General features: G+C 44.8%; 2 protein-coding genes across 3 annotated transcripts; both read right to left on the bottom strand.

Moving 5' to 3' along the window:
• Positions 1–3: 3 nt before the first annotated feature.
• Positions 4–15,826, bottom strand: LOC133483396 (serine/threonine-protein kinase 4-like). 2 transcript variants are annotated; one of them, XM_061784570.1, is made up of 11 exons: positions 15,448–15,826; positions 13,557–13,637; positions 13,304–13,432; positions 11,837–11,951; positions 10,918–11,082; positions 10,661–10,828; positions 9,535–9,672; positions 8,793–8,933; positions 8,554–8,728; positions 3,584–3,714; positions 4–2,552 (listed from the first exon to the last, which is right to left on the bottom strand). In XM_061784570.1, the coding sequence occupies exons 1-11, from the start codon at positions 15,489–15,491 to the stop codon at positions 2,394–2,396; spliced, it is 1,446 nt and encodes a 481-aa protein (XP_061640554.1). In that variant the 5' UTR covers positions 15,492–15,826; the 3' UTR covers positions 4–2,393. The 2 variants fall into 2 exon arrangements, with proteins under 2 accessions (XP_061640554.1, XP_061640555.1); XM_061784571.1 differs by lacking the exon at positions 13,304–13,432.
• Positions 15,827–16,751: 925 nt separating this feature from the next.
• On the bottom strand, positions 16,752–19,863 carry LOC133483923 (cytochrome c oxidase subunit 6C-1). Its single transcript, XM_061785797.1, has 4 exons — positions 19,714–19,863; positions 17,372–17,486; positions 16,933–17,065; positions 16,752–16,845 (listed from the first exon to the last, which is right to left on the bottom strand). The coding sequence occupies exons 2-3, from the start codon at positions 17,474–17,476 to the stop codon at positions 16,940–16,942; spliced, it is 231 nt and encodes a 76-aa protein (XP_061641781.1). The 5' UTR covers positions 17,477–17,486; positions 19,714–19,863; the 3' UTR covers positions 16,752–16,845; positions 16,933–16,939.
• Positions 19,864–19,890: the final 27 nt, after the last annotated feature.

Genomic DNA, 19,890 nt, shown 5'->3' on the forward strand with positions numbered 1-19,890 from the left:
GAGCACTTTTTTGTCTTTATTGTGTTGACAACTTAAATACAGCAAACATCAGACAGACAGCATCCGGAAAGCGACAACAATTTCAAATAAAAACGAAAAGACCCGTAAGCACTCCAAACAAAGCGTTCAGCAACGGGAATGGAAAAAGATCAAAAGGAATATTCGGCGACAAGCTTCGTTTCGGTGTACGTTCGCCGTCGCGCGGGTCGCCGTGGAAACCGGCCAAAGTTGCATTTTCCAAAGTGTCCTCACATTGGAGTCGAAGACGTTTCCGATGTGGTTCGAAAGGTTTTTCCGCTCGCTCGCTGCATCGCTTGCTTATTTACTTCATTACGTGCTCGCTTTGGCAATTCATTAGTCACTTGATTGGTTGCTTATTTAGCCAATTGAGTAGTGGTTTACTCAACTGGTTGTTGGTGAGTTGAATAGCCAATTGATTGGTTGGTTAATTGAGTGAAACGGTTGACTGACGCACTAACCAATGTAGCAGCCAGCCAATCTATGAATCAAATTGGTTGGTTAATTCTTTAGCCAATTACTGTACTATTAGCCTACCGATTAACCTACCTTGCAAACAGCCAACCAATCAATAGGTTAACGAAGCCACCAACTGAGTAAGTAACCAACCCAACAACCGGCCAATCAACAGATCAACCATTCAGTCAACCAACCAACCAACCAACCAAGCAATCAATCCACTGATCAAAAACCAACCCATCAATCAATTGACTCATCAAATAGCCAACCAACTAGTTGATTAATCCTTGCCGACCAACGGATTTGATCAATATACTCGCTGACTGGTTGGTTAGTTCATTAGTCAATGACTATACTACTACTACTACTAATAATAAGCCAACCAATGAAGCAACCAACCAACCGTCTAATCGACCAACCAATCAACTAAATAACCCACCAGGCCGAACCAAGAACTGACTAATCAGTCAAGCATTAGTCAACCGATGAGCCAGCAAGCTTTCTCTCTCTCTCGCACGACGCACGCCGGCTAAAGATGGTGAAATGGGTGGGAGATGGCCACACCTCCCGAACCCAAGCGAGGACATCTTTGCCATTCACGCAGAAACTTCGCAAACATCCAACGAGATTCCAGTTGACAGAATTCGCAGGGGTTTTTTTCTTTTTCCGTCACAAAACTAAATGAGACGTTGGAAGTTTTAAATAAACGCGCCCCTGAAAATCCAAACGTGATCATTTGCAGCTTACGCTAAGACAACAGCTCGTGTAGAAAAAAAAAAACATTCCGGCATTTTCGCCTCCAGTGCTTTCGACTCACATTATTTCCCTTTCGCCGCCAGAAAAAAAAAAAAAAAAAAAAAAAAAAGTCGACGGCAAACAAACGTAAGAGTGGAACGCTAACAGGAAGTGGCGCGCGCCGTGGCGGCGCATCTCGCAAAACGTGTCGAGCATTTGCTGGCGTTTTGGCCCGGAGGACGACGCAAACGAGTGAACCGCGACGGCAGGAAAAGGAAAGTAGTGCCGCGACGCTACATTCAGGCAACACGGCGCCGCTTTCATTTTCGAGATGGCCGGCGAGCGGATGAGCTCCCGCGAGGGGACGCTCAAAAGTGGAAAACGTTTGCGGCCCCGCACGTCACGTGGGCGCTGGGGGAATTCCATTGTGGACACAAAATACATATTACTACTACAAAATATGAAATCGTTGCCCCAAAATGCTCATTTGAGGCATCTCAATAAATGGGAATAGTGTGAAGAGTTGATGTTATTATTTATTCCAAAATATGTATTCAGATTCATTCGACACAAGAAAACCCTTTTTGACAAGATTCAAATCTTAGGTAACATTCGAATTTCTTGGGGAGCGTCCGACGCGGCTTTCCGTTCCGCGACGCATCATCAAAATCATAACTAAAACAGTGTACTCTGTGTCGTGAATCTATATAATCACATTTTCAATTCCAATGTATTGAGATGCACCTGTATATTATGATAACATAAAATATGATATCGCCGCAAAATACTAAGCTGCCGCCACAAATGAGGTATAACGTTCGCACAAAATACCAATTTGTGGCTGCAAAACACAATAATCGGTGGTCACAAAACGGGTGTAATGTGTGCTTCAGACCCAAATTTCTGTTTTGGCCGTCTGGGTAAGCAAATGGAGCGCACCTTTGCCCAAGTCTAGCTGCCTGTTTTTAGAGAAGGTGCACTCCTTTTGCTTACTCAGCGGTCCAGGAACGATCATCATATCATCAATTTGTATTTTGTGCACGCGCACATTATTTCTACCAAGTTACGTCTATGTTGTGTCCACAATTTCATATTTTCCACCCCGCCCATGTCACGTGTGTGTGGCCGAGTATAAAAGGTATCAAAGTGTCACCGGTGGAGTCGGCGGGGAGCGCCTCGCTTCACAAGTTGTGCTGTCGTCTCTTCTTGGCCTCGATGGCGTCCAGGATGGGTTTCCTCTTGGCTTGGTAGCGCTGTCGGATTTCCTCCATTTCTTGTTCCATCTGCGGGTCCAGCGCGGCCAGACGCACGCGCAGATCTTCCACCGACCACGAACTGACCTGCAAACATCGGCATCCGTCCTGTTACGTCACCGTCGGACTCAATCGGATCGGCATCGATTGCTGTTTTGGAAAGTATAAATCCCAAAATCCCAAAATCAAACTTCTCGTGTGTGTCATGTTCCCTCATGTACGAAACAAAAGAGAAAATCGTTCAAATATCGTGCTCAACTTGATCTTTTAACTTGAGTTTGCGCTTCTCCGTTTGGCTTCTCTCAATTTCCCATTTTTTGATGAAGCGCTTTTGCCTTTTTCAAAAGCTTTATGTTTCGTCTCACAACGGATGGCGCGTCATCTACGCAATGTTACTGAGAAGTGCTGTCACTGAGAAGCGGGAAGGAAAATGACTGGCTTACAATTAAAAGTATCACTTTCAGTTCCCAAAACACGGCTACATCTGTTCGAGCCACTTTGGTATCTGCTTTGTCCGTATTTGGCTAAGACCGCCCCCTTTCCTCTGATCGGCCGCCTCCGCGTTTGACTTGTCGACAGCGCCGGCTCGGAAGCGGAGAGGTAGGCGGAGCTCTTGGCTAGCGATGTCGCTAAGTTTGAGAAATTCCGATGAGCTGATTTCAGGCCTCAGGAATGCGGGTGCCATTTGTTTACTGAGGCACCACAGAGACAACATGGCATCCCAAATTCTAGAAAAAGGTGGTTTGGGAAAATACGGCAGCTTTAAAGTTGCTTCTGTTAAATAAAGTCCAAAGTCCAAATGGTTGCGCTTCTTCTGTGCCCCAAAATATTAGCCTCTGCTTGTGACAGCTGCAGATCAACAAATGTGGGGATTGAAGACAAAAATCAATTACGCGTTGATTATGCGTTGTTAGTTTTGATGTTGCTGCTTTCTGTTTAAGTCTATCCTCTGAGCTGTTGTCAGTTTGGTGGCATATTTGGACTGAATTCTTCATTTGCGTGTATTTTTGAGGCCGAGTGCTTGCGCGCCTGCCCGGCAGGAGGAGGCGGGCCCCCTCTCAATGTTGAAAAGATGACATTTGGAATATTTGCGGGAACAAAGCCGCAGCTCCACTCACCAGCTCCAGATCTCCTTCAGCCAGCACTTTGCGCTCCTCTCCTCCTCCATTTTGACTGCCGGCCTCCTTCTCCTTCTGCTCGAAGTATTCCAGGAACGACGGTTTGGATGGCGGCGAGCTCTCGTCCGTCCCTGACAACCACACACACGCGGGCAAAATAAGAAAGCCCTTGAAAAAAGGGACTTCTCTCCTAATATGCATATCTGAAAAATGAAAAAGAAATTGGTTTTGTCTAGCAAAAAACCCCAAAAACTTGAATTTTGTAAGATTCCGCTTTTTTCCCTAAAAACATACAACTTCTTTCCTGTAAATAGTCTCATTTTAAACTTAATATATGGGTCATTTTCATATAATTCAAATCGTAACGGTAAATACAGGTAAAATTCCAATTTTGTTTTTATATATATATATATATATATATAAAAAGACATTTTTCTTTTCTTTTTTTACTTTAACCTAATAACTACTTTATTTTGTGTTGGACAAATCTGTCTAAGATAAAAAAGAAAATTGTGGAATTTTTATATCCAGACTTTTTCCTGAAAAAAGAAAAAGTTTAATCGAGTAATTTGGACTTTTTTTCTGTAAAAAAAACTATTTTTAAATCATTTAATGTAGTTGTTATTTTATTTTATGACTTTCCCCCTGGAAAAATAAAATACTCTAGTCATTCTGACTTTTTTTCTGGTCTGGATTTTTTTGATATAAATACTGACTTTAATCTAGTAATTAACTTAAAAAAAAATTTTTTTTTTTAAACTTGATTCAAGTAATTCTGACTCCCCCCCCCCCCCGTGAAGAAAAAGTAGTATAGTGTAATTTAATCATGTTTGATATTGCGCGATGCTTTACTGTGAAAGACAAGCTCATTTAAACACAGTTGAGTGCACTTGTAATATATCAAATATGCATTCAAAAAATATGCATCAATTCTATACGATATCGACGTGTGAGCGCATTGCTGCCGGAGGCTCTCATGAATAATAAAGCTGTGGACTTTTGCGGTCATCAAACCAACGTTTAGGGTTACGACGACCGGACGGAATCCGGAAATACTCGGTCGCTGTCGGCGCAGAGGTCGGTCGGGTCCAGGCAGACTTACGGAAAGGATCAAATGGAACAAGCGGACTCCATTTTGAATGACTACTTTCATAATCGCCTTTGACATCGAAACGCGATCCTATTGACATTGACGTGAAAAGCTCGAAATGTTCGATTTGCTACAGCGGCCCGTTTAGGCAGCCTGACAAGGCCGTTTACACAGCGAACTAGTCGTCCGTATGCCACCGTCACACTTGTTTTAAATGTATTGTTTATCGTTTATTTTGCCGGCAGGCTGTTTCGGTTGTAAGGTATGCACAGCGCAGTGAGCAACTTCTGCATATCCGTCACGTTTACTGTTCCAGCAGCCCGTTCAGGCCGCGTACGACTCGCAGCTGTGTGGAGTACTCCGATCAACTCAGATGTTCTAGTTTGTCTTGGTCCACCAGCCACCATGTTTCCAGCCAACAAACAAACAAAAGAGTGAAGCCCATTTCGGCTTACACTACATGACTTGAAGACAAGCAAACGGAGTGCACGCCCCCAAATGTCAACTTATTGATGAATGACTAATGGCCAGCAGGGAGCAGTCCATATTCCCCTTTTCAAGCATTCCTCTGCCATATTGAGTGAAATCAATCCGTCTCGTTTGTTGCGCGTGCGCGGTTGGGAAGATAAAAGCTTCCCTCCTGCAGCCTGAGCGTTCGGTTACGTCTTTGATCCAATCTATTTTTAAGCCCTTTATTTTTGTCTTTGTCGATAGCACGTGACGACGTTGATCTTTTTTCCCCCAGAAGACTTTTGTGCCTTCTAGTTTGAAGACACAAAAGCACAGCATTCGAAGGCGTTCACCCAAAATGCAAATGTGTTCACTTTCAGGGTGTCTGCCACTTCAAGAAGCCAAGATTGACTTCCAAAAAAATATATATGCAACTTTTGCGTTGACACGTGCACCTTTATATCTTAAAACTAAACTCAAATGACTTTATTCTGGATTTGATGACTTTTTCTCCTCTCGAAAAAACTTTCATTTTCTACGTAGTCTGACTTTCTTCGGGGGGGGAAATAATTCATTCATAAATTCAAATCTTGCTCGCAATTTGAAAACTGCAAACTCCCCATTTCAATTTTGTCATATTTTGCGAGTTCACTTTGTCATTTTCGCCAGCAGGCCGCATGGACAACAAACTCGAAGTTCATTCGTGTTCTACGGTCACATTTTACACGAGCAACGTGACATTTTCTTCAAAACATGGAACGAGCACTCCATCTAAAAATAATCCATAACAAAGTCAATTCAGGAAAAAAAAGCAATCAATGACTAAAGTGCTTGAGCGCTTGTACCGGCCACACAAATGTGCGCTGGAACTTGTGAGCTCGTCGCCACGCGGCAGACGAAACGAAAGCTGTTGAGAAACAATCGAGTTAGAACGTTGAAAGCGGTTTGGTTTTTTTTAACCCCGATTTTCATAAAACATTACATTTATGGGGAACAATATCTAAAATGCTCCCCATAAAAGGCCAAAGAAAAACCACATTTTCATCGGCTTGCTGCGTCGTACTCGGGTGGAAGTGGCCGATCCGAGCAGACGCGATCATCGTCCGCTCCGGTTGAATGTTGCTATGCATTCATTTGTCGGCCATGTCACGCGAGCTGTCCGAGCGCCAACGAGCGACGGTCGGCTTTGCTTCCCGGCGCGCCGTTCTGTCGCATTTGTGCCGAATCGCTTGGAAATGAAAAGCCTTTCGATTATTCACAACAGCGTCCGGGAGCATCCGTAGCTCATCTAATAGCGCCTCGTTGCCATTTGCGCACCGCAAAACCCGCGCGCGCACACACAGGAGTCAAGTAATTACAATGACTAAATGTTGTTTGGTAATGCACTTTGAGGAGCTCGATACTAACCGTATTGTGTGCGTGTGTGCGTGAGAGCATGTCAGAGACATTCCCAAAAGTATTCAGACCCAGTGCAGTGGGGAAGGCTGAAGGATCCTGAACCGAAAAGGATGCACATTTGTTTTCCGAAAATACACTGTAAAAATATGTCTAGAATTGTTGATTTTTGAGGCGTTTTAAGCGAACCATGTCACAGACGTGTTATCATCATGGCACACGGGAACTCTTTAGAATGGTGGGAGAAAAAACTAAAACTTTTGAATAATGTCAACATTCCTCACGGAAGCTTCCGGAAGTGTTCGGAGTCGACACGGTTGACGTCATCCGGCGTTTAAAGGTGCGACTGTCGATGAGCTTGTAGCGCCCTCTGGTGGCTGCTCAGCTAACACGCGAGGCCACGTGCTCAATGTTGACTTCTCAGCAGGCGGGGCTGTCACAACTACAGTCATCGATGATCAAACTATTTGGAGAATCGATTCATTGTTTCGAGACCTAAAATTGGTCCAATTTTTGCCTCTCAACAGTCAATATTCTGTCATCGTCCATAAAAGCGGACCAATTATCTTTTGTGGTTTTTTCAAAATAGGACATTTGCAAACTTCTGCTTTCACTTTGGAAAACAATCATCGACATTTTTTGGAAGTTGCAGACCAAACCAGGAACTGAACTTTGTGCATTTTCTGCACTGTCAATTTGAAATATTGTCCTGATTTTCTAATAAAGGGATAGAATAAAAAAAAGTTTTTCAATGTTCAGCTTATCCACACTAATGCTGCAAATAACTATTATTTTCATAATACCGGTAGATGAAACTTTTCCCCCCATAAATGATTATATGATTAAGTTCCTAGTTTGGTCTGCAGCATGTCAGAAATTAGGGGGAAAAAATGTTGCTCATTGCTTTCCCAAGCAGATGTTTGCAAATGTCTTCTTTTGATTCAACTGATTCAAGAGAATCAGCCTGCTTTCATGGAGGATGGCAGAAACGGGAGAATATTCACCAGAGAGGGGCTGAAATCAGAGGATTTGCACAACTTACATTTAAACAAGGTCTCTAAACAATGAATTGATGATCAAAATAGTTCATTTGAGAATCAATGAGTTGTTGATTCATTGCTGCACCTCTAGCTGCATTTATTGAATACTTTTAGAACCAAGTACTCCACCAATTATGCCATAGAATGTTCCAGTAATGGGATCAAAATGTATTTTTCAGTACTAAATAACAATAGCAACACATCATACAAAATAAAGTGCAGGTGTTATTTTTGTCCACTTGGGGTCGTCATCCTGACGTTCTCGATGATAGCGTCCGTGACTTTGAGTACGTGTGGCTATAGAAGGCGGGGCCCTGACCTGGTGAGTGACGTGCACGTCGGCGAATGAGAGTGTAGTTGGATTTTGTGGGCTCTGGTTAGCAGCTGCCTGGTAACTGGCTAACCGGGTTAAGGTTGCCTGCCACCGGACTCTTTTCTTGTCATATGCAAAAAACCAACCTGGGGAAAAAATGGTTCTGCTCATTCTGTCTGTTTCCTAGTGGAAACTGAAGTTGCTTTTGTGCAAAAATGGGTCAGAAAGTTGGACTAAGTTGTCAAAAATGTTTGTGCTGACATCTAAAAGTCAGCCCAATTGATATAATCGATGACTTACTCAGCACGACTTCTATTGCATTCATTCTCAAGTGTGGCTTCAACTTGATTTGGATCCAGTACAGTACATCTGCTAAGTAGAGTCAAGTTGCATTCAACTTTGGAATACAATACATTTGCATTTAATCTTTCAAAAGTGCTTTCAAACATTTAGGTACATTTTGATTGAACTTTTATGTGCAACATATTTGAGCTGAGTAGAAAGCAGTTGTTTCTTTTTCTCTATTTAAGCGCAGTGTAAATGTTCAAACTGACTTCCAACAATAGCGAAGCTACGTTAGCAATAAAACATTTGCGGTGTGAAAATTGTGAGAAGCGGCGGTGTCGGAGACTCAAAACGGAAACGCAATGACTCCAAACATGTTCTGATGTCGGCGACGTACTTTTCATGGTGCCCGCGTCGTCGTCCGAGTTGATGACCATGGTTCCCAGCTGCGAGCGCAAGGTCCCCGCCTCCTCGTCGCCGTCTCGTCGGCCCGCGGCGCCGGCGGCACGCACGGTGGCAGAGTCGCCCGGCGCCGCCCTCACCATGGTGCCCTGGTCCACCTCGTCCTCTTCCTAGAGCGCAGAGAAATCAAGTCAAGAGCGAAGCGTCAACCCGACAAACCGTATCCGAGCGTACGGAATTGTCGTCGTCGTTGTCGTCGTCGTCGTGCTCCGCGTGCGCCGCCGCCGCCTCTCGCCGCTTGGCTTTAATGTCCATGGCGTCGCTGATGAGCGCTCTCAGGATGCTGCCGGGCTTGGCCGCCTTGATGAAAGCGTGCTGGAGAAGAAGAAAATGTTTTCTTCAACAAAATACGCCGTCTCACAATATTGCCCCTTCTTTTCTGATTGGATTCTTTTCATATTACAACTTTGAGATCATCTTGTTTTCCCTAATATGACTAATCTAACCCTATATTACGTAATTTCTCTCTCTCTCAAAAACAAAAATATGATTTCATTCTCAAAATTTGACAACTTTGCACCATATGACTTCAATCTCACAATATGAGAATGTTATTTTCCTGAAAGAACAACTTTATTCTGGTCAATTACAAATGATTTCCTTGAAGAAATATAACTTTCAATTCATAATATTACAACATTATCGTTGTAAATTAAAAATTTTTTTCATCAAATAAAAATGTCTTTCCCTCAATGTATTTTCCTAAAAAGAGACAAATGAAGTCTTGTCATCTCTTTCAACTTTCCGCCCGTTGTACTGCGCCATTATTTCTTCAGTTTATGACTGCTTTCCTATGTCCCAGTACTTTTATCCATACAGCGTATTCCCGTTATTTGTATTCATATGGAATTGTTTGTGGTCTCTGCCATGTCAGTGAGCCCCCCCGTTACTTTCCTTTTGGCGTGCGGCCGGCTACCTGCAGCAGTTGCGTGGCGGTGGCCCTGTTCTCCGGGTTCTTCACCAGGCATTGGCTCACAAAGTCCCGGAAGTGCGGCGACCAAACGTCCGGGTTGCGGAACGTCGGCGGAGGGTTGGTGGGGATCATGAAGATGGCCTGGAAGTGGGCGGAGACGCACGCGCTTCAAACATGGACCGCTAGCAACGCATTGATGGAATTATTATATGGCATTTACGGCCAATCATTTCCCGGAATCATCCGAAGCATTTCATAAGTTGTGAAAAAAGGGTCCATTGACGGCATATTCCATAATGCAAGCTCTGCCCAACACGTCCTGTCAAAAGTCACAACCTTCAAAATAAAAGCCCGCAGCATCCGAAGGCTTTCGGCACACTTTTTCGGGCCACGTGGTGGCTTCGTTATCGGTCGCACTGGATTAACTGGCATCAAATAGTTTGAGTGCAACTGCAAAAACAAGCCACCATAGGGCCAAAGACAGTGTGGTCAAACTTCTATTTTCACAGCCTGATTTTTTGCGTTATGCCGACCTCGCCCCAACTTGCCAGTTTTGCTGAGCAGACCGCGAGGCTTGTTATTGCGTCGCGTGCCGTCTGGTCATTACGACCGAAAGTTCCGAGTGCCGGGCGTTGGATAAAGAAGGCTAGAATTCAAGAAAGAACTCGGAAACGGCTCCCCTGCTGGCTGTATACACCATCACCGGTGATGTGAAATGTTAAGTCACTTATATTTGTTTCACACTCTTTCTGTGTGTAGGGCTCAAGTTATTCTCGAATAAATGTATTTTTGTCCTTTGTTTGTTTTGATTTTGGGTGTCTGGGACGGATGAATTAGCGTTGCATTATTCTTCATAGGAAATACGGCTTTTGATTTCGTACGATTCGGTTTAGGCTAGACTTTTTTGCAAAGGATTCATCATGAAAACCAAGGTTCCACTGTAAATTGAACAACGGCTGAACAAACTATTTTGCCTTGACTACCGATTTCAAAACTAGTTATCTGTCCATTCTAATGTGACAACGCGAATAGACAATTGTATGATTTCGTTCACAGCCCTCTAAGGGAAACGGAAACTACAATGTGGCCCGCGAGCGAAAGGAGGCGTGCTAGTTTTTGGCCGCCTCACCCTCATGGGGTGGATGTCGGCATAGGGCGGCTTCCCCTCGGCCATCTCGATGGCGGTGATGCCCAGCGACCAGATGTCGGCAACGCAGTTGTAGCCGATCTCCTGGATCACCTCGGGCGCCATCCAGAAGGGCGTCCCGATCACCGTGTTCCTCTTGGCCATGGTGTCCTGCCACGAGCGAGAGGAGCGATTGAGGCCGGCGGGCGCACGGCGGAGGGAAGGCGGAAGGCGGAAGGCGGAAGGGGCGGCGGGCCCACCGTCAGCTGACCGGCGACGCCGAAGTCGGCCAGCTTGGCCTGACCCTCCGTGTTGAGCAGGATGTTGCCCGCCTTGATGTCCCGGTGGATTTTCCGCATGAAGTGAAGATACTCCAGACCCTTCAGCGTCGACTGAAGGATGCTGGCGATCTCCTCCTCAGTCAGCTGCGCGCACACAAAAACATCCAGACAAAAAGTTTGAAATCAAGCACTTTTATCATCACCCTTTCATGGGTAGGAAGTGATCGTCAACACATTGTGACATCCGCAACATTTTTTCATCAGTTGAATTCAGTTGTGAACTACTAAGTCCAACTACAGCGGCGCCTTGAGATACAAGTTGAACTCATTCCATCACCACGTTTGGAACTCAAAATATTCGTCTTTTTCTCAGATCACTGAAATGAAGGGAAATGGCAGTAATCCGTGTAATTGTGATTTTAATGGGAAAAATAGCACTTTCCAGAATGGTAATAAAAAAAATGTGTGTTGCGGGCGGCGTTTCCTCATCAAAATAGATTTGTCAAACGTAATATTTCTCTTTGTTTGATGTTTATTTTGACAGTAAAAAGTGGAAGTGACATTGAGCTCACGTCAAAAGATGGCGACTACCCGTGTGGACGCCGCGGTTACGCGCTCTCTAGTATTGTTTATGTTTTTGGGTTTTTTCGTTCGTCTTTGGGAGACATTACGCGACTCACTTACACAAGAGGAGACTTGCTAACCATCAAGGAGGCTACTCCGGACTTTCGTTCACCAACTTTCGCAAATCCGCTCAGTTTCATCCCCCCCCCCCCCCCCCCCCCCGGTTGCTCACCGGAGCGGCGACCGCGGTCTTTGGCGCATGGAGACGTTTTCGTGATCAATATTTCATCCTGCCCTTCGTGAATGTGTGCGTGCGCGTGTAGTTGTATCTCACCGTCTTGCTGCGTATGCGTATGATGTCGGACACGGACCCCGCGCCGCAGTATTCCATGACAATCCACAGGTCGCTGTTCTTGAAGTAGCTGCCGTAGTAACGCACCACATGTGGGCTGAACACGCGCAGTTGCCAACAGAAAAGGATTGTTATTATGCTGTTATGAATACTAATGATTGTTATGCAGGCAGTTACGAACACAGTCATTAATGCATAGTTGTGGTTATGAACACAAATGATTGTAACAAGCAAGTGTGAATATCAATGGTTGTTATGAAGATGCAGTGAATGATTGTTCTGCATGTACATCTCAAAAGCTTCATTGCTTCAGTTCAATTCAAAAAGTAGTAAAACTATTATAGTGACGCAAGACACACGAGTGAAATATCAAATAAATTCAATATTCACTGATTTTTTTTGAAGAGCAAATGTAACCCAAAATTCATCATCTCTACAAATTAAAATATTACATAAGAAACTTTTTTTTTTTTTTTTAAACTATGAAAATGAGTTTTAATGTAGACATTAGGCAAGAATGTTTCCCTCTGAAAAGTATTTTCCACTGTTTCATGAATCTATATAACGTATGAGGCCTGAAATAAATGGACCTTTCTACCTTATTGTCACTGATTGAGATGTACCTGGAGTTATGAACATTAATGATTGTTTCAAAAAATTATTTATGCATGTAATGATGAACAAAAAGGTTTGTTATGCATGTAGTTATAAACGTATGTAATTGTGAGCCTCAGTAGTTACGAACAAAAGTAGTAATGAACATTAAGTATTTTTATGCAAATGTCGATACAAACATAAATGATTATGATGAAGGTAAGTTCTATTCACGGTGGACATAGGTGATTGTTATGAAGAAGATGATTGATTGATGATTGATGACCCTCGCGTTTGGTTATAGGCTTGAATTGTTTGTGCTGGGCTCACTTGTAACAATCCAGGTTATACTAACATAGCAACTCACAGGTTCTTCCAGGTGTTTGGACACTAAAAAGAATCCCACCGCACCACTTGACAGTAGCACTGCCTTGCTCATTTCCCACATCCTGTCCTGTCCTGTCCTGTTCTCTCTCGTCTTGTCCTATTGGTTAGTTGTTGCACGTCCTCACCGGCTATCCCCGCCCATCCACAAATAAGAACACGATTTGTCTGTTCTAATGTTACTTGTGCTCAAATATCTAGACTGTCTAACTATTGTCCTGCTGTGATTCGTACCCCTCGTCCCCGTGTCCGTTCTGTCCCTCTGCCTGTCCCCTAAGACCCTTTTCTGTCCGGCTGCATTTTCAATAAACATCAAAATAATTAACAAAAATAAAAAAATAAGCAGAGGAAGTACTTCAAACTGCAGAACTGTTCAAGCACAAAAGGTAACCAGATCCACTATTCTGCAAGGCCATGCAGCTCAACAGGACAAATACAAAAACAAAAAGCTGCTGCTGATTGTTTTGCCACCTGTTGCACTGCTGCATGATGGAGATCTCCTTGATGATCTCCTGCAGGTCCGACTCGACGGGAACCTGCTTGATGGCCACGATCTCGCCCGTCTCTCGGTAGTGAGCCTTGAACACGCAGCCGTACGACCTAGACGCGTGCATGCACGTCACGCAGGAAGTGAGCTTGTGAAACAGGAAGTGGGGCGCGCGCGAGCGGGCGATCTAGCGAACGGCGCACGCGGCGGCCTGCGTGATGACAGACGCCGACTCACCCTTCCCCCAACTTCTCCAGCACGTCGAACACTTCCTCGGGCTGCTTGGTCAGGCTGTCCTCGCTCAGCTTCTTCATATGCCTGACACGCACGCACGCACAGACACACACACACACACACACACACGCACGACTCCGTTTACTCATGTCAAATCAATTTTATCCACTGAAATTGAAAAATGCCAATATTTTGTGTTATGTGTTTTTCATACATTACCCAACATTCGTTGACACTCTTTTGTGATTAAGGGTTATACAAATAAACTTGACGACGTGTGTAGTATTTGTGTCTTGGATGCGTGCCTTTAAAGAACCCCTTCTATAATCTTTGATGGCCTGTTATTGGGTTTGCAAGATAATGTGGGTTGGAAATGCCCAAAATGTCCCTTTTGTTGCACTTTTCTGCCTAGCATTTAAGAAGAAGCTTGGGGCGACCAAACGCTCGTAGAAACGTCGCGTCCTTCGATGCAAGCGGGCTCGCGGACCAGCGGCCGACCGTCGCTGGCGCCGTCCAACAGCCCACAGCCTCGCTCCATGCGCCACGCCAAGATCCACACAACAGAGACGCTTAAGGGAACGTTAACCGCTCATGACGCTCGCTGGCCCGCGAGCTAACGAGCTCGCTCGACCGCGGTGACATCGTTTAACACGTCAGCGCCTCGCTCGGAGTTGTTGCGCGCGTGGTCTCCGCACATAACGCATACACGGGAAAGCTAACTGTTTGCTAACCCTAACCGTAGCGGCCGGCATCCGTTATTCAGCTTGTAGCTGACTACGGCGAACGCGTTTGATTGACAGATGGAGTGCCTCCATCGAACACGCCCACACAGTCCTGCAGCTGGAGGGCGGGCCTCAGTCATCATGATTTCAGAGCCTTATTTTACAGAGATGGTCATTTTTTTCATTCAAATTTTGGACACTCGTCTCTGCGGTGTGACAATTTTTTGGGGCCTCTTTGGTTCAACCTCAAGTATTGTTGTAAAACACGCCAAATGTATACTTTAACGGCTGCATTTTTATAGCTCGGCAGCAACTGAGCTTAAAGCCCGAAAATGCCATGCGGTCGTTCAGCTGAGTTGAGTGGGCGTGTACACTTTGCTCGTACACTCACTCACGATGCAGCAAGTGAGCGCACCTTAGCATGAGCGCCGCCCACCTTGGAATGTGGAGACCAAATTAGACTGGAGACAAATTCCACTTTAAGTCGCAGCAGACACGCGTGTGCTTGTGCACGTGTCACACACATCAACGCGAACAGGAAGAGTTTGCACGACAGCAACGTCATCCATGTGCTGATAAAGCGACAAGACAAACACTTCCTGCTGTCAATCAAACTGTTGGCAAGTCTATTAGACCGACCAATTACTTGGGCCGGGTAGTAGCGGTACCTGGTTAACCAATAACGGGAACCTTCAATTGCATTTCTTAGACCTGCCAATAACCTGTTATTGAAGTGCAGTAGATCAAACACTGACTTGATGTGTGGTAGTATTGCAAAGCAAACAGTAGAGCGAACAATAACTTGAACCGGTCAGACAGCATTCTAGAGTGACCAATAACTGCTGAATCAGCTAGTGCGCGCAGCAGCGCCAATAACCAAACCAAGTCAGATGGTCTATTAGACCGACCAATAACTCAAACATGTTAGTGAGTGTAGTAGAGCGAACGATGACTTGAACCCATCAGCCACTGTGATAGAGCGAACAAAAACTGCTGAAGCGGTTAGTGAGTGACTTAGACCGCCCAAAAACCGATGAGCCAGCTAGTGTCGCAGACTGCCCAATAACTTGCAGCAGTGAGGACGACTTCTGCCATTTGAGCGGCTGCTTCGGATGACGTCATCGTAACTGTTTTTAAAGCGCGATCCTAAGGCGGAGAAGGTCGCCTGTTACCTGCGTGGATGGTTCCGCATCTGAACTTTGTCCTTGTTCTCCATGCTCGGCGCTCCGTTCCGCCGCCCAGCGGTCGAAGACGTTCACACGGCCTAAGTGTCCGGCAGCTACCGGGCGCTCGGTGTCTAACAGCTAGCGCGCTAGGTGGCTAACAGTTAGCCCGCAGCCGCTTACAACCGCTCGTGGAAGAGAAAACAAAATCAAGCTGGCGTCTCGCTCGTCACATTTTCAGGCGAGGCGCCGGAGTTGTTCTCGGAGAAGGGCTCCCCGTCACCGCGTCCATCCCGCTCCCGCGTCCGGACAACTTTGGACTTGTTGAGCGGAGTGCCGGGACACTTTGAAGCGGAGAACCAGGAAGAACGAAGAAGAACGAAGAGGAACCGAAGAAGAAAAGCAGCAAGCCCAACAAAGGCTGCAGCGACGGACAACACCGACAGAGGGCGCCACTTGATAGGGAAAAACTAATGTAAATATTGTGCAAGGTCAACTACATAAAAAGATGGAAGTCTGTTAAAATAAAAAGAAATTTGGAGAATATTGTAGTTTTTAAAAAAAAAAATTGTCTTTCTTGCGTTACCTGTAAATTGTTTATCCAATTGTTTTACAGTATTTTGTTATTTTAATCGATAACGGTAAAGAATTTTAATTTCATTTAGAAAATAAATTTTACTTGCATAGCGGTCGTCAAAGAGGTCATCTTTGTCTACAAGAAAAATAGTTCTAAAGTGACATTTTTCACACTTTCAGTGCTAAAATGTCTCTTCCGTTTTGTGTCCAAATGAAGAGGCTAATTCCATATTTGGATATACATAATGCCTTTTTCCATCAAAAGTAGCCCAATGCATCTTAGTGTTGAAATGATTATTTTTGCTTCTTCTCCAAACACTCCTTTGTTACTCAAACTGTCTTTACCGTTAACAATTTCCCCCCCCCCCCCCCCCCCCTACAAGGTTAAGAGATCTTGTTCCAATTACATTTGTGTTGGACTCCCATGAAATTAGCATATTTATCTCTTGATCGCGTTTACCATTGTAAATCATCAGTAACCTTTTGTAAATACAATCCCAAGCATGGCTGTTTCAGCACGGGAGACATTTACTCATAAAACTAAGGTGACGTATTAGATTTTCTTTCCAAGTATCTTAACTGGTTTGATTCAAATGATAGGAAAATGATCCAGATGAATGACAATTAATGACACGAGTCCTAAGTGCTATGTATGCAAATAAAAAGTACTTACTTCCACAATAATACATTCAAGGTGAAATAAAGCAGGACATAAACAAATACAACAAAAAGCCTGCTTGTTGAAGAGATTGACATTTATTTAACGTAAATGACAGCCGAGGAGGAGCGGAACGACATCTTCACAGCGGGAATGAGAGGCACGAAACAGAACTACAAGAGGACAAAACAAATATTTATAAATACTAACGGGAAGGCGCGCGTCGCTCGCGGTTTTGGGGCGGCCGAGCGGAGGCTGACCGGCTTTTCACTCTCCGGAGGGCCGCGCGCTCTCGAAGACTCCGGCTTCCCGCATGGCGTTGAACTCCTTGACGCCGTCGTATTGCTTGTAGAAGTCGGCGTACGCTTGCTTGCGCGGCTCCGTCACCGTGTACTCCGCGCACAAACACACAAAGGCAACTTTCACTTAGGCTTTCTTTACTTGCGGCAACACAAGCTCATCTTCACAGCAAGCTACGCCAAGACCTGAAGCAGTGCCATACAGGTCCCTCTCAATAAAGGAGATTATGCAAGTAAAGTCCAACCATTTCAGTGTCACACATGATATAGATTCATTGAACACTTGGGGAAAATACTCTTGAGAGCAAATTCTTTCCTAATTTGTACATTCAATCTCATTTTGATAGTTTGTTGGCTGATATTGTGGCGGTGGTGACTTTGGGCTTGCGGCCGGTCTCACCTTGAAGGCGACGGCCACCAGGATGGACAGCCCGAAGGCGATGGGCAGGTGGAAGCGCAGACGACTCCCTAGCAGACCCCTCATGGCCGGCTTGGCCAGCGACATCTTCCGGCACCTGGACCATTACAGCGGGAAAAGAAGTCAAAATGTGGGCAAATATGCACCTGCTTGCTCAGGGACAATTCTTTCGTTCTTGGTAATGACAGACTGTTTTAACTCCAAAGCAAATTTGGCTTTGTCACTTTTTAAATTGGATGCCATACATTTTTATTAGACTTTACACCGATTTTAAATGGGCCTCATCGGTATGGGCCGATCATTAGCATTTTATGCTGATGGGCTTTAATGGCATAATTCGCCGATCCGATCAATGCTCCGCAAAAGACATTTACTCCACGTCGCCATCGTGCACAGTATATTTGAATCCAAAAGCTAGTTTATTTTTAGCCTTGTCGCGTGTCTTTTGGCATAGTCCTGCAACTATCTGACACCCAATAAAGTTACACATATAAAAAAAACCGTCAACGGTGTGGAACAGACAACACGTCAGGATCAGACGCCAAGACAAATTTGCTCTTTCACGATTGCACTATGTGAGACTACTGAAATAAAATCTTGTATTCCGATACCACCGCATCCCGTTTTTTTACGATCAGTGGGCTTCATCTTGTCAACTCAAATGCGACCGGATACACTCGTGACAATGGCAACAATAATGGATCACGCAGTGGGTTTGTAAGAACAAAAAAAAAGGGGGGGGGGGGGGAGGAACGTGTGTCTGTGGTCACCGGTGCTCAGACGGCAGAGGACGTTTGTTTCAAGATTGCTTGAGGTATGTTCACGTACTTTTAATAAGATACGGCTCGCAAGCAGGCAATAAAACGTTATGTAGCCTAGCAAGCTAGTGCTAGCACTAATGGTTGTGCGTAAACATGCCGCCGTTCTGTCAAATCATGCGCTAAAGTTTCGGTGTGGGTGAAGTCATTTAGTTTCAAGAAAGTAATTTAATGACAGGAAGTTAGCACCCATTCATGTTGTAATGTTGCTTTGACCTGACTGATTCGAATCCACGATCTGACTAGAGCAGTGATTTCCAACCTTTATGGAGCCAAGGAACATATTTTACAATTGAAAAATCTCACTGCACAACAACAAACAAAAATGTCACAAAAAGCGGATTCATTAATTACTGTATGTAGAAAGATACATTACTTGTAAATATATTTTTGGAGCAATTAAGTATATACATTAAATGAACAGGTCATTTAAATAGCTCCGTCTTGTGATCAACTCGGTGATCGGTCCCAAAAATCCTGATCGCGTACAGCCTAATATTCACATATATTTTAGACTAATCAGCCGATGAAGCAATTATCTGATTTTTTTTCTGCCAAAATTCAGAATTGGCATTTATAAAAACAATCCATAATCACTCAAGCCCTACTAAAAATGCGGTATCGTTTATTTCTGACAGCGAGGCACCGCTGTACGTTTGTAGTCGCGGTACACCGTGCAACCCTAAAACTGACCAAAAAAGTGCATCTCTCCTCCTTCTTCGACCAAGTAACAACTGAAAGCTGATGATGAGCAATACGTTGAAAGTGTCGGTCAGCATACTTGAGGCCTGACCTCCACACTTCTTCCAGCACTTTCCATGCACACGTGCACAAGCAACATGAAGCAGAGCACGCAAGGCACCAATAAAGACTCGAAGATTCCAGTTTGGATTGATGAAAATGACAAGAACATCCAAAGACTGGATTTTTCAGTCAGACTCCCATTCGCTCGATTGCCCTGAAACGATCACATTTGTTTGGTCTCCGTCAGCATGGTGACTTGGTTTGTTTTCAGCAGGCGGCAAAGTTGACCTTGGAGGCCGGCCACATTACACGCGGACAACCTCGGACAACATCTGACGGAAAAGACACAAACACTGCCAGCGTTCACGTTGCTTTGCAGACTCTTATTGATATATGACGCCGATTATTGTGCGACAGACGCAAAGTAGACACCGAGCCTCGACTTTAAGCGACATTTAGTAACGCCACGACATTGAATGCGTCCTGCTCTTCGACCTTACGAAGGCCATTTAGTCTCGTTGTCACGCTTCGTACCTTAAATTGAAATTGTATTGTTATTATTATAATTATGTCACCCGCGAGTTACAGTTGAAGTCGATGATAGCAAGGGAAGCTAACAGCCAAGGAGCCTCGCGAGAAGGTGAAAAGCGGCACAAATACAGCCAAGTGTTCCGCTGGAATTGCTCTGACGACGTGTGAAATCGTTGCAAGTGGCGACTTTGGAGCGTTTGAGAGGGCAGAATGGAGCCGAGCGGCACTCACCTTGTTGGACCTTCACCGACAGAAAGGAAAGAACCAGCGAGCGGCGCTTCTTCCTCCTCTGCTTTCTCACTCGGAGGCCTTTCAAGCCTTTGAAAGGCGCCACAGCGCCCCAAGAGGAACGGCGCCTTCCTGCACTTGCCGCATGGTGGACTGCGCGCTGGAGTTGGCGCCTCGAAA

This window comes from Phyllopteryx taeniolatus, chromosome 9, assembly GCF_024500385.1.
Source record: "Phyllopteryx taeniolatus isolate TA_2022b chromosome 9, UOR_Ptae_1.2, whole genome shotgun sequence".
Lineage (NCBI taxonomy): Eukaryota > Metazoa > Chordata > Actinopteri > Syngnathiformes > Syngnathidae > Phyllopteryx > Phyllopteryx taeniolatus.